Below are 13,210 nucleotides of genomic sequence, written 5' to 3' on the forward strand. Positions count from 1 at the left end.
TAACATTGCTCTTCATAAAATATGAACACGCTATCTTCATCATATCATTCTATCTCTATAATATTTGATAAAAAAAAATGTAACCTTCTAATTCCGTCGTTTTAATTAATTAATTAAGTTAGCAAATGTCGTGCTTCTTTACTTGTTAAGGTTTTAGTTCCCTCGAATGTAAGAAACTTTGAACAAATGTTTATAATAGGAAACAACTTTGAAATAATGTTTATTGTATGTAAGAATTTCGTTTCAACCAATTACAATCTGACAAGTGGCACCTGTATATGGTTGCCACGTATGTTTTTTTACATACAATAAACATTTTTTCAAGTTGCTTACATACAATACACATAACTTTAGTTTTTTTCTACTATAGACATTCGGTCAAAAATAGTTACATTTCAGGAAACTAATCCCTTAAATTATTGACATAATCCTTTGCCGTTTAAAAAAATGAATTGATACATATAACAATACAACAAAAATGTCATTTATTCACACTTAGTTATAAGAAGTGTGAAAAAATTTCTTAATTTTTTCACATTTAAAAATGTTTAAAAAGTATTCATATTTAAAAGTATGAAAAAATTTGAAAAATCACAACTTTTTCATACTTATATATATGTGGAGAAAAAAAGTTCACACTTCCAAGTATATAAAACTATATCAATTGTTCACACTTTAAAAGTGTAAGGATTAATTTGTAACACCAAATTTCTTCACATAAGAAAGGTGTGAAAAAATTAGATGTTACAGTTTGACTTTTATACTTTTAAGTGTAAATATATTTTACATTGTTCACACATATACGTGTGAAAAATTATAATTTTTTAAATTTTTTTACACTTTTAAATGTATATATACTTTTTAAACATTTTTAAGTGTAAATATATTAAGAAACTTTTTCACCCTTCTTTATAGTAAATGTGAATGATATTTAGTCATAAAACACTACTTTGTTCATCTAACTTTAATCAAATCTTCTAATTATTCGATATATAAAACAAACAAATAAATGTGAGATGTTATCAAATAAATACACACATTACGTACTTTATATATTTTATTCATTGATCAAAATACAGAGTTCATTTACTCCCTATATAATTTCTTCTTTGAAGGAATGAAAGAGGAAAATAACGCGCTTTCGGCCAATTTGCTTGGCAGTGGACATTTAAACTAGAAGAATTACGCGGATTCTGAAATTACAGTCACCATCAGACTGCCACCTGTTTCCCGCTTCTTTTTTTCTTTCTTTCTTTTTTCTTTTTTTTTTTTTAATGTGGGGCGCATAGGAACTATTGTTTTAATAAAAAGTATTATTAAAAAAATGTATTCTTACAGCAGTTAACTTTTTATTTCTTTTACTAATATTATTAATAATGTTTAATAATTATAAAATGATTCATCCTCCATTTTATGATACAGGAAATATTTATATTTTTTTACCTTATATTTATCTGTGTTAAATTTAATTTAGTCTAGATATTTCTATATAACTTGCGTTGCATAAATATTAATAGCATATAATGGGATATTTGAATAAGTACTAGCTTAGTAACCCGCGTATTACGCGGACCGATTAAAAAATTTTTATTTTAATTTATCAAAAAATGTTTGTACAAAATATATATATACAGGTGAGCAATCAAATAAGAACAGTTTTAAAATAAGAACGGTGAGAATACTTAAAAAACATCATTTTGATGCATTAAAAGTCCATAAACTAACATAGTGCTTAACTAATTATCACTATTTAAGTGTTTAACAACACATTGATCTGTCAAAATCGAGAAAATCACGTTTTTTGTTTTGTGCATCCATCTTGGATGCATATTCATCAAAATGATGCATCCAACAAAAAACGTGATTTTTTCACTTTTGACGGATCAATGTGTTGTTAAACACTTAAATAATGATAATTAGTTAAGCACTATGTTAGTTTTATGGACTTTTAATGCATCAAAATGATGTTTTTTAAGTGTTCTCACCGTTCTTATTTTAAAACTGTTCTTATTTGATTGCTCCCCTATATATATATATATATATATATAACTTAAAAGAAAGCATGTAACCCATTCACATGTAGCAAACTAAAATATTTAAAAGTGAAAATATTTAATGAAGGAATAAAAATCAAAATTTAATTAGATATGATATCATAAATTAATTAAATAAAAACAAATAATTAGTAAGAAAATATCTCACAATGACAAGTAGGTTTTCCTTTAATAAAGATGACATCATCACAATTTTCTTTTATGTATATAAGTAAAGAGAAGAGATATTAACATTTTCAAGAGAGATGTTCAAAATGTCGATCTCTAACCTTTATATTATTGAATTACACAATCATTTATTTTTACTAAAACATATCCATAGTATCCCGTTTTATCAAACATATTTAAATCAATTACCTACATCATTTTACGTCGTCACGATCATTATATCAGTGATATCACGGCTGTATAATATTGTGTAGGTATTATGTCAGTTATGGTTAATTATATAGCATATTAAGAGTGATTAATTAAGTAGGTATTGTGTTAGTTACGGTTAATTATATAACATATTAAAAATGATTTATTAAAGGATTGAGATTCCCTAAAGTTAATCTAACTATGAATCCTAATCGTTGAGCTTTTGATGTAGTTTTAACTATTAAGGATAAGGAATTTCTTTGTAAATTTTGATATATGTTAACTATTTAAGCCAAAATGGAAATCTCGCAAGACATCATAATTTCTACATTATTGATGCCGTTGCTACATACAATTCAAATGCAAGATTATCACATCATGTCCAAGGCTTTGGAAGTGTAATTTCTACATATAATTTCTACATTATTAATTGGCTTTTTAAAGATATAATTCACACACCTCAATACTTTGAGATTTCTTTTACAAAATTTAGCCAAGTGTAATTACAGGAAATCATCCAGAAAAATTATACATACTTTGCCTTGAAACAATATTGTGCTATATATCATACTGTGGCATTTTACGTGGCAGTTATGAAGAAAATAAGGTTAATTAATACCTACTTTTTCAAAAGACATATCATTAATTATTAGATTTTCATAAAATACCTAATAAAATCACAGTAAAAAGAAAAATTGTAACAAGATTTTCATAATCGCAATGAGACGATAATAATCACAACTAAGATTATGAAGTAATTTTATGAAATGCGTAAATTCTTTATGTGATTTTGAACTTCTTTATGAGATTATGAAGTTCTTTATGTGATTATGAAGTTCTTTACATGATTCTGAAGTTTTTTTTTGCGATTTTGAAGTTCTTTATGATCTTTACGCAGGATAAAATAAATTTCGAAATCTCATAAAGAAGTCCAGAATCACATAAATAACTTCATATCTCTTAAAAAACTTCAGAATCGCACAAAAACCTTCAAATCTCATAAAGAACTTGATAATCGCATAAAAAACTTTCGAAATCTTATTGCGATTTGAACAATCTCATTGCAATTTTCAGGTTCTTGCTACGATTTTTTTTTTTTCGATTTTAATTTGTTAAATATTTTGTGAAAATGTGAAAAAATGAGTAATTTTTTTATACATATATAAACTCTATATATACTGGTGTCGCATATTGTTCATCCGGAAAAAGATGTAATATTTGAATGGCCTTAATCTTTATGTATATAATGTTTGACACCAAAGTAATTCATGTTAACGATAATGATAGGTTTTTAAATTTTAACGAAATGAGCATTCATTTGCAAATATCCAACTTGTAAATCATATGTAGTTGTTATGATTGGGATAAATTTTGTTTATAATTATCCAAAGAAAGTAATGTATTGCTGGCATTTCTATAAATACGTAATAGTAACATTTCAAAAAGTTTAAACGTATCTGTTCACTTTTTAATACAAAAGCAGGGGTACGTATTATCGATTCAGGGAAACACAATCTTAAAATGTTATTATTCGATTCCCACCTTTATTAAAATTTCAACTTTATCATGTAAAATGAAAATACCACCATCCTAATTCAAATTTCTAATACACATTGCCAAACTATCACATTAGGACTAAGATGGTGTTTGTTTTAGGATTTAATAAAAAAGTCATGATTGAATTAAAAATATATAATCTATTAAGTTATTAAAAAGTGTTTGTTTTTATAATTTAATAAACAAAAAAGTAACTATATTGACTTAATTCATAAATATATTATTTATCCATTCAATCATTTTATCAATTTAAAATAGTATAAAAAAAACATACCCTAAGTTTAATTAATATATAAACCTCATAACTCTTTGTATATATAAATCCAACATGTTTTATACAGTATGAAATGTGTATACATGAAAATTTTGTGGGGCCACGATCCTCCCCGGTTCGTTCATAGTCCAAATGAAAGACTAAATAATGTGTTATCTAACTTTCATGCATGATACATGAAAATATGGAAAAGTCATACTCAAATACATTAGTACTGTAATATTTTTCAGTAAAACTATATATCACTGTAACTAAAACTGTATGTTAAAAGAACATGTACGTTTCTTTGTTTTTAAAAGGAAAAAACATGTAGGTTTGTTTCTAACACTTTAATTGATTTGGAATTTGATTTTGATTAATGATAAACTAGAGCCTACATGTTATTTATGGAAAGATGTAAATATTAATAGAAAAACAAAATAAAAAAATTCCACTATATAAATCTCACCTCCAACCAAAAACCATAACATCCATTCTTTCTCTCACACACTTCACACTTTTTTTTTTTAAAAAAATGCACAAATTTAACATCTTATTATCATTCATTCTCATCTTCTTCTTTTTCTCTTCATCATCTTCATCCATCAATGTAAGTTCTTATTCTAATCCCACATTGTATCTATCTATATCTATCTTTATATCTATATGTATTAACAGTTTTTTTTTTTGATGTATTTGTTTATATATATACATAGGTTGTTGCGGAATCAGAAGATGACCCATTTACCCCAAAGGCATATATAATCAGATACTGGAAAAAACAGATCTCAAATGACTTACCAAAACCCACATTCTTAATTGAAAAATCATCCCCCTTAACCGCCATCCAAACGGCGTCGTTTTCGAAACTCGCCGGCGACCAAACCTCTCTTTCCGCCAACCTTCCGTCGTTTTGCTCCGCCGCTAATCTGCTCTGTTTTCCAGATGTCGCCCCCAGCCTTGAAAAACATTCCGGCGATGTCAACTTCAAATTGTATTCGGATAAGAATTTCACCAACTACGGGTCGGGTCGGCTCGGTGGGTCCGACTCGTTTAAGAACTACTCCGATGATGGTAATGCAGCACTTAATTCATTCAGACGATACTCACGTGACTCTGTGGGCCACGATGATAAGTTTACCGCTTACGCACGTGACACTAACGTCCCTGACGAGAGCTTTAACGGTTACGGAACGAAAGCTACCGGCGGTAACGGCGACTTTAACGGATATGCTGACAACGTTAATGTTCCCAACATGAGGTTTACTTCATATTCGGATGACGTCAACGGACGTCATCAGACTTTCAAAGGCTACTCCGTTAACGCTAACGCTGGGGATCAATCTTTTACCAGTTACGGTAAAAAAGGTAATGGTGCGGTAAATGTGTTTAAATCGTACGGTAATAATTCCAATGTTATCGGTTCCGGATTTTCCGGATACGGTGAAAACGGTAACGGCGCTAACGATAGTTTTACTTCTTACGGAGATAACGGTAACGTTCCTGAGAATAACTTCAGGAGTTACGGCGTTAACGGTAACGCCGCTGTTGATACATTTTCAAGTTATCGTGATCAGTCAAATGTGGGTGACGATAATTTCAAATCTTACGCGAGAAATTCAAATGGGGCGGAACAGAATTTTGTTAACTATGGGAATTCGTTTAATGAAGGGACGGATAAGTTTTCCAGCTACGGCGGCGGTACGACGATGAATCAGAAATTTGGGTTTAAGGGTTATGGGGTAAATAACACGTTTAAGGATTATGCCGATAAGAATCGGGCTTCTTTTTCCACGTATGCAACACCGGCGGCGGCGGCGGATAAATTGGCGGCGGAGAAATTGAAAATTCAGGCCAGGGGTAAAAATGTAAATAAGTGGATAGAACCGGGTAAGTTTTTTAGAGAGAGAAATATGAAGACAGGGACTATAATGGACATGCCGGATATTAAAGATAAGATGCCTAAAAGGTCATTTTTACCGAGGGTAATTCTATCAAAGTTACCGTTTTCTTCGTCCAAAGTTACGGAGTTAAAAAAGATATTTCACGCGGAAGATGAATCCAGCATGGCAACTTTGATAACTGAGTCATTGAACGAGTGTGAAAGGAAACCGAGTCAAGGTGAGTCCAAAAGGTGTGTTGGATCGGTAGAAGACATGATTGATTTCGCTACAAGTATTCTGGGAAGAGATGTTGTGGTTCGGACAACGGAGAACACAAATGGTTCTGGTCAAAAGGTTAAAGTCGGAGAGGTAAGAAAAATTAACGGTGGTAAAATCACAAAGTCAGTTTCTTGTCATCAAAGTTTATTTCCTTACTTGCTTTATTATTGTCACTCCGTTCCGAAGGTTCGGGTTTACGAAGCGGATTTACTTGACCCAAACTCGGGGTCAAAGATTAACCATGGGGTCGCGATTTGTCATATTGACACGTCGGCTTGGAGTAAGACCCATGGGGCTTTTCTTTCACTTGGGTCGGAGCCCGGTAAGATTGAAGTTTGTCATTGGATCTTTGAGAATGATATGACCTGGGCTGTTGCTGATTAAGAAAGAGTATGTTGGTTCGGGTGGAAACCGGTTCGGACAGTGTCGGGTGCAAAAGTGAACCACTTGTTCGAATAATAGAGAGTTTCGAATTTCGATTCTATTTGCTTACATGATTTTAAGATAAGATTATTTTTTTGTGTTTTAAATATTTGTAATGATCGACTTGTTGGTTTTCTTAAGAAAATAAGAAAACGATAATCAAAATGATTAAACCATGTCTTATATATATTTTATATGGTTTTTTGTATATAATTGAATAAATAAGATGATAATCAGTAACTTTGTAGTGATATTAAAGAAAATTTTACGGTGAAAAGGCAATAGAATTGAAACATTACTCTTCTTTCTTTTCTTTCTTTTTATTTTAATAAATAAATGGATATATAGCTTTTATAAAAGCTATATCTGACCATTAGTAGCAATAATTGTATAGTTGTCGATCGACTTATAATTTGATCATCGAACATTTTATATTTTTTCCATATAATATTTTTCTTCTTCCTCAAATTGGCCCACATCCAGAAGCTGAATAATTAATAGTAATTATAGTTACACCCCATGATATTATTTTAATGTTAATCATGGGTAATTAAGATGTTAGTATCGCGTGTCTTCATTAAACTGTAAAAAGTTCTGCTTTTAAAGGTTAGGAGTTAGGACACAGTGGACATACATCCGAATCAAATATTAATTCTTCCCGAATATAATGAACAAAGAAACCGCATTTGGTTACGTTATTTTAGTTGTTGAATCATACGTAACAACTGTTTAAATATTGAACTACGTTTGTGTAGTTTTAATCCTTGTAACTTTGAAGTTTTATACAAACTAATCATGGTTTACACATATAATAATGCTGCTTAAAAAATTACTCTAAAAAAATAAACGCAATAGTAGAGCTAGCTTTGATACACAATTAAATTAATATCAAATTGAAATTATGGAAACCATTAAGAAAATATGTCATACAAAACAAATGACGAATATTTTTCATATTCTAATGATTAGAATATTTGTTCTTGATTCTGACAAGGATATAGGGACCATTAAGAACTATTTTAAGTTTTTGATATATTCGGAATTTATCAAATTTTGGTCAATACTCATCTAGTTTCTTTCTGTTTTCTACTTAAGTTACAAATTGTTAATTCATACAATTCAGCCGTTCAAAAAAAATAAAAAATATATAAAAAAAAAATACAGTACATTGTTATGGTTAATTTTGAGGCATGTAATTTTTATGGTTATATTAATAAACAAGTATCATCACGATGGATGTGAGTTCACGAGAAAGTGACATTACTCATTAGTATTTGGTAGTATATACAATTAATACAATATAAATATAAAAATGATCGACTTATTAATTGTGGGAGAAATTATCACAAATAGTACATGTGGTTTGTTCGATTCACATTCCATCCCTATGTTTTTTTTTTATCATTAGGTGTCTAAGTACTTTTCATTTTCATTGTCAATCGTCCCTAACATTAACAGCCGTTAATTTTGCTTCGTTAAGCCCTTCATGTGCAATGCACATGAGGGTATACTTTCAAGTTTGTAACCACATGGATTATTTGTAATAAAAATATTGGATTAAGAAAAAATCTTTGGATTCCTTCTCCCACACAACTCCGACCACCACTTCTGACCGGTCGGCCACCACCGGAAAAGATTAGGGATTTTAGAGAGAGGGACGAAATAGGTTTGTTTAGAAGATCGATACTTACGTTTCATACTTTCCTCGGATGTTATAAAGTCGTGTAGTGGTGGCTGGAAAACAAAACAGCAACAACAACGGCAGTAGAGTGGCGAAGTAGCAGCATTGGCGACGGTTTTGTGGTTGTGATTAAAGATGAAACCCTAATTGTTGTTGGAGATGATGGCCGGAGTTTTTTATGGTAAAAAAGAGCGGCGAGAGGAGGCTGTGAAGGTGGCCGGAAGTTTGGCTGGTGGTGGGGGTGAGAGAGGGAGGAAGATGATGAGTTTTTGTCTTTTATTACAAATAGTTCCTCAAAGATGTTTTATCACAAATAGTCCCTATGGTTACAAACGGGACAAAAATGCGATCACGTGCATTGCACATTAGGGGTTTAACGGATGAAAATTAACGGTTGTTAGTGGCAGGGACGACTAGCAATGAAAATGAAAACTACAGGAACACCTAATGATAAAAAAAAAACACAGGGATAAAAATGCGACAGGGACAATTTGTGACAATTTCTCTAATTGTGGAGTTGGCAATTCTGATATAGGGAAAAGGGAATATAAGACTGTTCGACACCTAAGCTTAGATGTGTAACCCCTCACATACTAATATTTTACTAAATGGTTTAATGAATAAATGCCTTGACCCACATGATTTTTATGGTTTAAACAATTAATATGTGAGTGTCCGACATATAAGCTTAGGTATCTATCAGTCTTATATTTTCATCCCTACATATATATATATATATATATATATATATATATATATATATATATATATATATGCCATTTTGCCGGTGTCCGTGTAATTTGGTAGTTAAGAGCAATTGTAATGGTCACACCACCACACCAAGGTGGTGTGCCACGTCGTTGCCAAATTAGCATCACACCATAACCACCTAACAACCACACCACATCCGTAACAATAAACACACCATATCATATTATCTTTATATTTTTATATTAAAACATAAGACATTTAACTATATACATAAAACCTTTTATAATAAATCATTACTAAAAAACAAAAGAAAAAAAGGCAAAGACCATCCACCCCACATTCTCCTCGCCGTTGTTCAAACCACCTTGGTAACTTCACACCGCAACCACCCCATCTATGTAATGGAGAACCCCATGTCTTCTTTCCACTTTGACCACCCCTTCCCCCATTACAGATGCTCTAAGTAGAATGTATGTGTGAATTTATAGTTACGACTGGTAGTTGGTTTAAAAGTTTGGTTAACAACCTTAGTCCTTTATTTTTTTATTTTTTTTTCCCTTGAAATAGTAACAACCTTAGTCCTTAAAACCAATATTATTGTGCAAGAGGCCAAGAGCTACTCGTGATTAGCTCCATAGTTGTCGACTCGTAATTTTTGACTCGACTCGCTAACCTGATTTCTGACTCGTGACTCGACTCGTAAGAGTCCGGACATTTGTATATACTACATAATATTGTATAATTATATATATATGTGACGTATTTATAAACAAATTCTAAGTGGATTACTTTAATACATTACCAAAATATTACATATTCGATACTTTTAAGTCATAAACTTACAGTTTATCTCCAAATTCGTACTAAAAGAATAAAAAATACATATATAACATACAAAATAATGTAATCATAAATATGATATATAATATATAACCATATTATCAAACTACAACAGTTATAAATTTGCGACTCGTAGTGACTCGTTTCAAATTCACACCGCGACTCGTAAGAGTCAGGAGAAAAATGAGTCACACAACGAATCGCCTCGTTTTCGGTCCAAATCGACTCGACTCGTAAAAGTCGACTCGTGACTCGTAAGAGTGTAACAAGTATGATTAGCTCGTTTAATTTCATCATCACTACCAGTGAACAACACTACTAGGCTACTAGCTAGCAAGATTATAAAAATACTCTACCTTATTTTTACACACTACTCCATTGAGAGTCTCGATTTAGATTAAAAATAGTTTTTACTTATATATAGTACTGTATATAAAATGTGACAGTTTCTCTGAATTTTAATGCATCTTTAAATAGAGTATTTAACCAACGCGTATGTTGTTGCATAGTCCCACTGTCGCAGGAAAGGACTTTTGCTTTGTAAATGACAGTAGTCGTAACCATGGCTCCAATGAGTTATTGACATATATATATATATATATATATATATATATATATATATATATATATATATATATATATATATATATATATATTGCTCAATCATATATAACAACATGTCTCATACTAATGTTTGTTACCCACAATTGTATCAAAAGTTAATCTGAAAGCTGGCATTTCACTAGAGACAAGGACCAAAATCTTAAAATTTTTATTCATATATTCATTCATTTTTGTATCATAAATTACAACAACTTGATAATATAAATTTTGGTTTGATCATTTGTTTTCCACATGACCCGATACCAACTCCAATTATTTCAACTATCAAAAAGTAACTAGCAAAGCTCCAACGTTTTAGTTTTGTTTTCTGTTTTTCTACATTTGAGTCAACTGTAGTGCCTTCTTTTGATTTTATATATTATTCTTTTTTGTCAATTCTAATGTCTCTTTAAATTGGGTCTCTATTTATCTCGGTTGTTAAGAATGTGTAGCGGGACATTTCTTACCTTTAAAGGATGGGGTTATGTTTCATTCAAATTGTCGTTTTTTCATAAGAAAAAAAAACCTTGATATCTCTTTTCAAAGTAATCTATATAAACTATTAACAGAAGTTCAATGCACAATAATTCCAAACTACCATGATTCAATCTTCGTAGAGTACAAATAAATGGTATCACATGACACAAACCATAAACGAAGTGCCTATCGACTTATAAAATTCACATGAGGAAAAAACACGAGCAATATATAAATATTGATGGTAAATAAAACCAAGGACAAATAAAAACAAACTTATTTAATTATTGGGCACATGGCATCATACAATATGTTCTTTTTTTTTGTTAAATAAATTTTCTCTTAATTTTATTTTGTTTTGTTTGTAAAATGTTTGTGTATCGTGTACCTATATCCTTTTTGGAATTCCACTTTGTTCAAATGATTTCCAACCAACTATTCCACTTTTCAATATATAACTAACATATTTTATTAGCGATATTTGGTTTTAACTATTGCAAACTTCTGTACGTAGTGTTCTAATCTCTTATCATTAAGAATGCGTATTTAATGGTGGGGAAAACAGATAAACTAGAATAAGCCAAATGCACAATAGCCCAATGGGCATTTTTGTGGTGCAGTGGGATAAGAATCAATAATTATAAGGTTTTTGGTTGGAATTCTATATAGTGTTTGAAATATGATCATGTATGATTTTACGATGATAGTGACGTCAGTAATCGTAATTGCTCGTTAAAATAAAAGAACAGAGAATAAAGATAAAAATATCAAACTATAGATTAAAGATTGTATACATAGATTCCCTCTCTAGAAGGGTTATGAGCTCCTAATAGTAATTGTAGATGCCGACTTTTTGTTATTCTCGACTTGATTCTCTTGCTAGAAGACTTGAGTAAAGTAATGTGCAGATTCAAAGTTTCCAAAATAATTAACATCAATGTAGTAATTAAACTGTCGAAGCATGAAGAAAACCACTACAATAAAATGATACTAAGACATTGTATAACCCGTGACATGGAAAGGGACAAAATTACCTATCAATATAATCAAGACCAAGTGTCGAGCGATTAAGGGTTTTTGGTTTACGGGTTGGATGGCATGGGCCTAAGGCCCCAAAATACAAAGGCTTCCATTTTAATATTTTGAGTTTAATGTTTTTAGACTTTAGACTTTTGTCTTATATGTTACTCCGTATTACTATACAAGGATAACAAGAAAGCAAATATGTAAATAAACTTCATGGCCTCATAACTGACCTTTAGAAAAAAGACACCACACAAATGAAGTTACAACCTTCAAGAAAAAAAATGGAAATAAAGAACTAACTATTAAGAAATCAAAAATCTGATAGCCGATTTCACTCTAATTTCCAAACGACTTAGTAATTAAATTTTGATTATATGAAAGATTCTCCTAAAAATGGTACGAACTTTGCTTCTTTGCGTTCTTTTCACATAGCAGCCTAGTATATAAGAAGAACTATTTTTTTTTTCCTGCAATTTGTGTTTATTTTAATTTGAATATTAATCAACCAGACCCTCCAAATTAATCTCGCTTAAGCCTCCCAAAAAACCTAAGCCAACACTAATTGGATAACATACTTTTGAATACCTCTTACTCTCTTAGTAAGAGTGGACCTTTTTTCGACATATCCTAACTCATTAATATTAGGCAATACTCTCATTTAATATATGCCATAATATTTCCTATATATTTTACTCAATTTAATTAGTTTTTATCCAATCTTGAAGTTAAGATTCGAGCTTTACTTGTTATCTTTACTGATTGTGCACTAAATCACGTAAGCCTTAAAAATTGAACGATGGATGAAAACGTATATGGTAGAAGGAACCCTTAAAAGTTCTTAAGGGTTTGTTAGCGATTCCCCGAAGGTAGAAACGGAGTTCCATTACGCCACAAAGGGTGATTAAATGATTGTTGAATCGTGTTCGACTATAATTAGGGTTTTGGTCGATCGGTGATCATTATTGTGTATGTTATCGGATGAATCGTTTATGGGGAAATCATCCTCCTTTTATAGGAGGAGGTTTCTTGGGGGAGAAGGTTAGGGTTTTTCCCTATTCCTTCT

General features: G+C 30.8%; 1 protein-coding gene across 1 annotated transcript; it reads left to right on the forward strand.

The window, feature by feature from the left end:
- The first annotated feature begins 4,734 nt into the window (after nt 1-4,734).
- Nucleotides 4,735-7,017, forward strand: LOC122611323 (polygalacturonase 1 beta-like protein 3). The gene is made up of 2 exons (XM_043784339.1): nt 4,735-4,834; nt 4,941-7,017. Exons 1-2 carry the CDS (start codon nt 4,760-4,762, stop codon nt 6,768-6,770), a joined length of 1,905 nt encoding a protein of 634 aa, XP_043640274.1. The 5' UTR covers nt 4,735-4,759; the 3' UTR covers nt 6,771-7,017.
- Nucleotides 7,018-13,210: the final 6,193 nt, after the last annotated feature.

Source organism: Erigeron canadensis, chromosome 1 (genome assembly GCF_010389155.1).
Source record: "Erigeron canadensis isolate Cc75 chromosome 1, C_canadensis_v1, whole genome shotgun sequence".
In the NCBI taxonomy this organism is placed as follows: Eukaryota; Viridiplantae; Streptophyta; class Magnoliopsida; order Asterales; family Asteraceae; genus Erigeron; species Erigeron canadensis.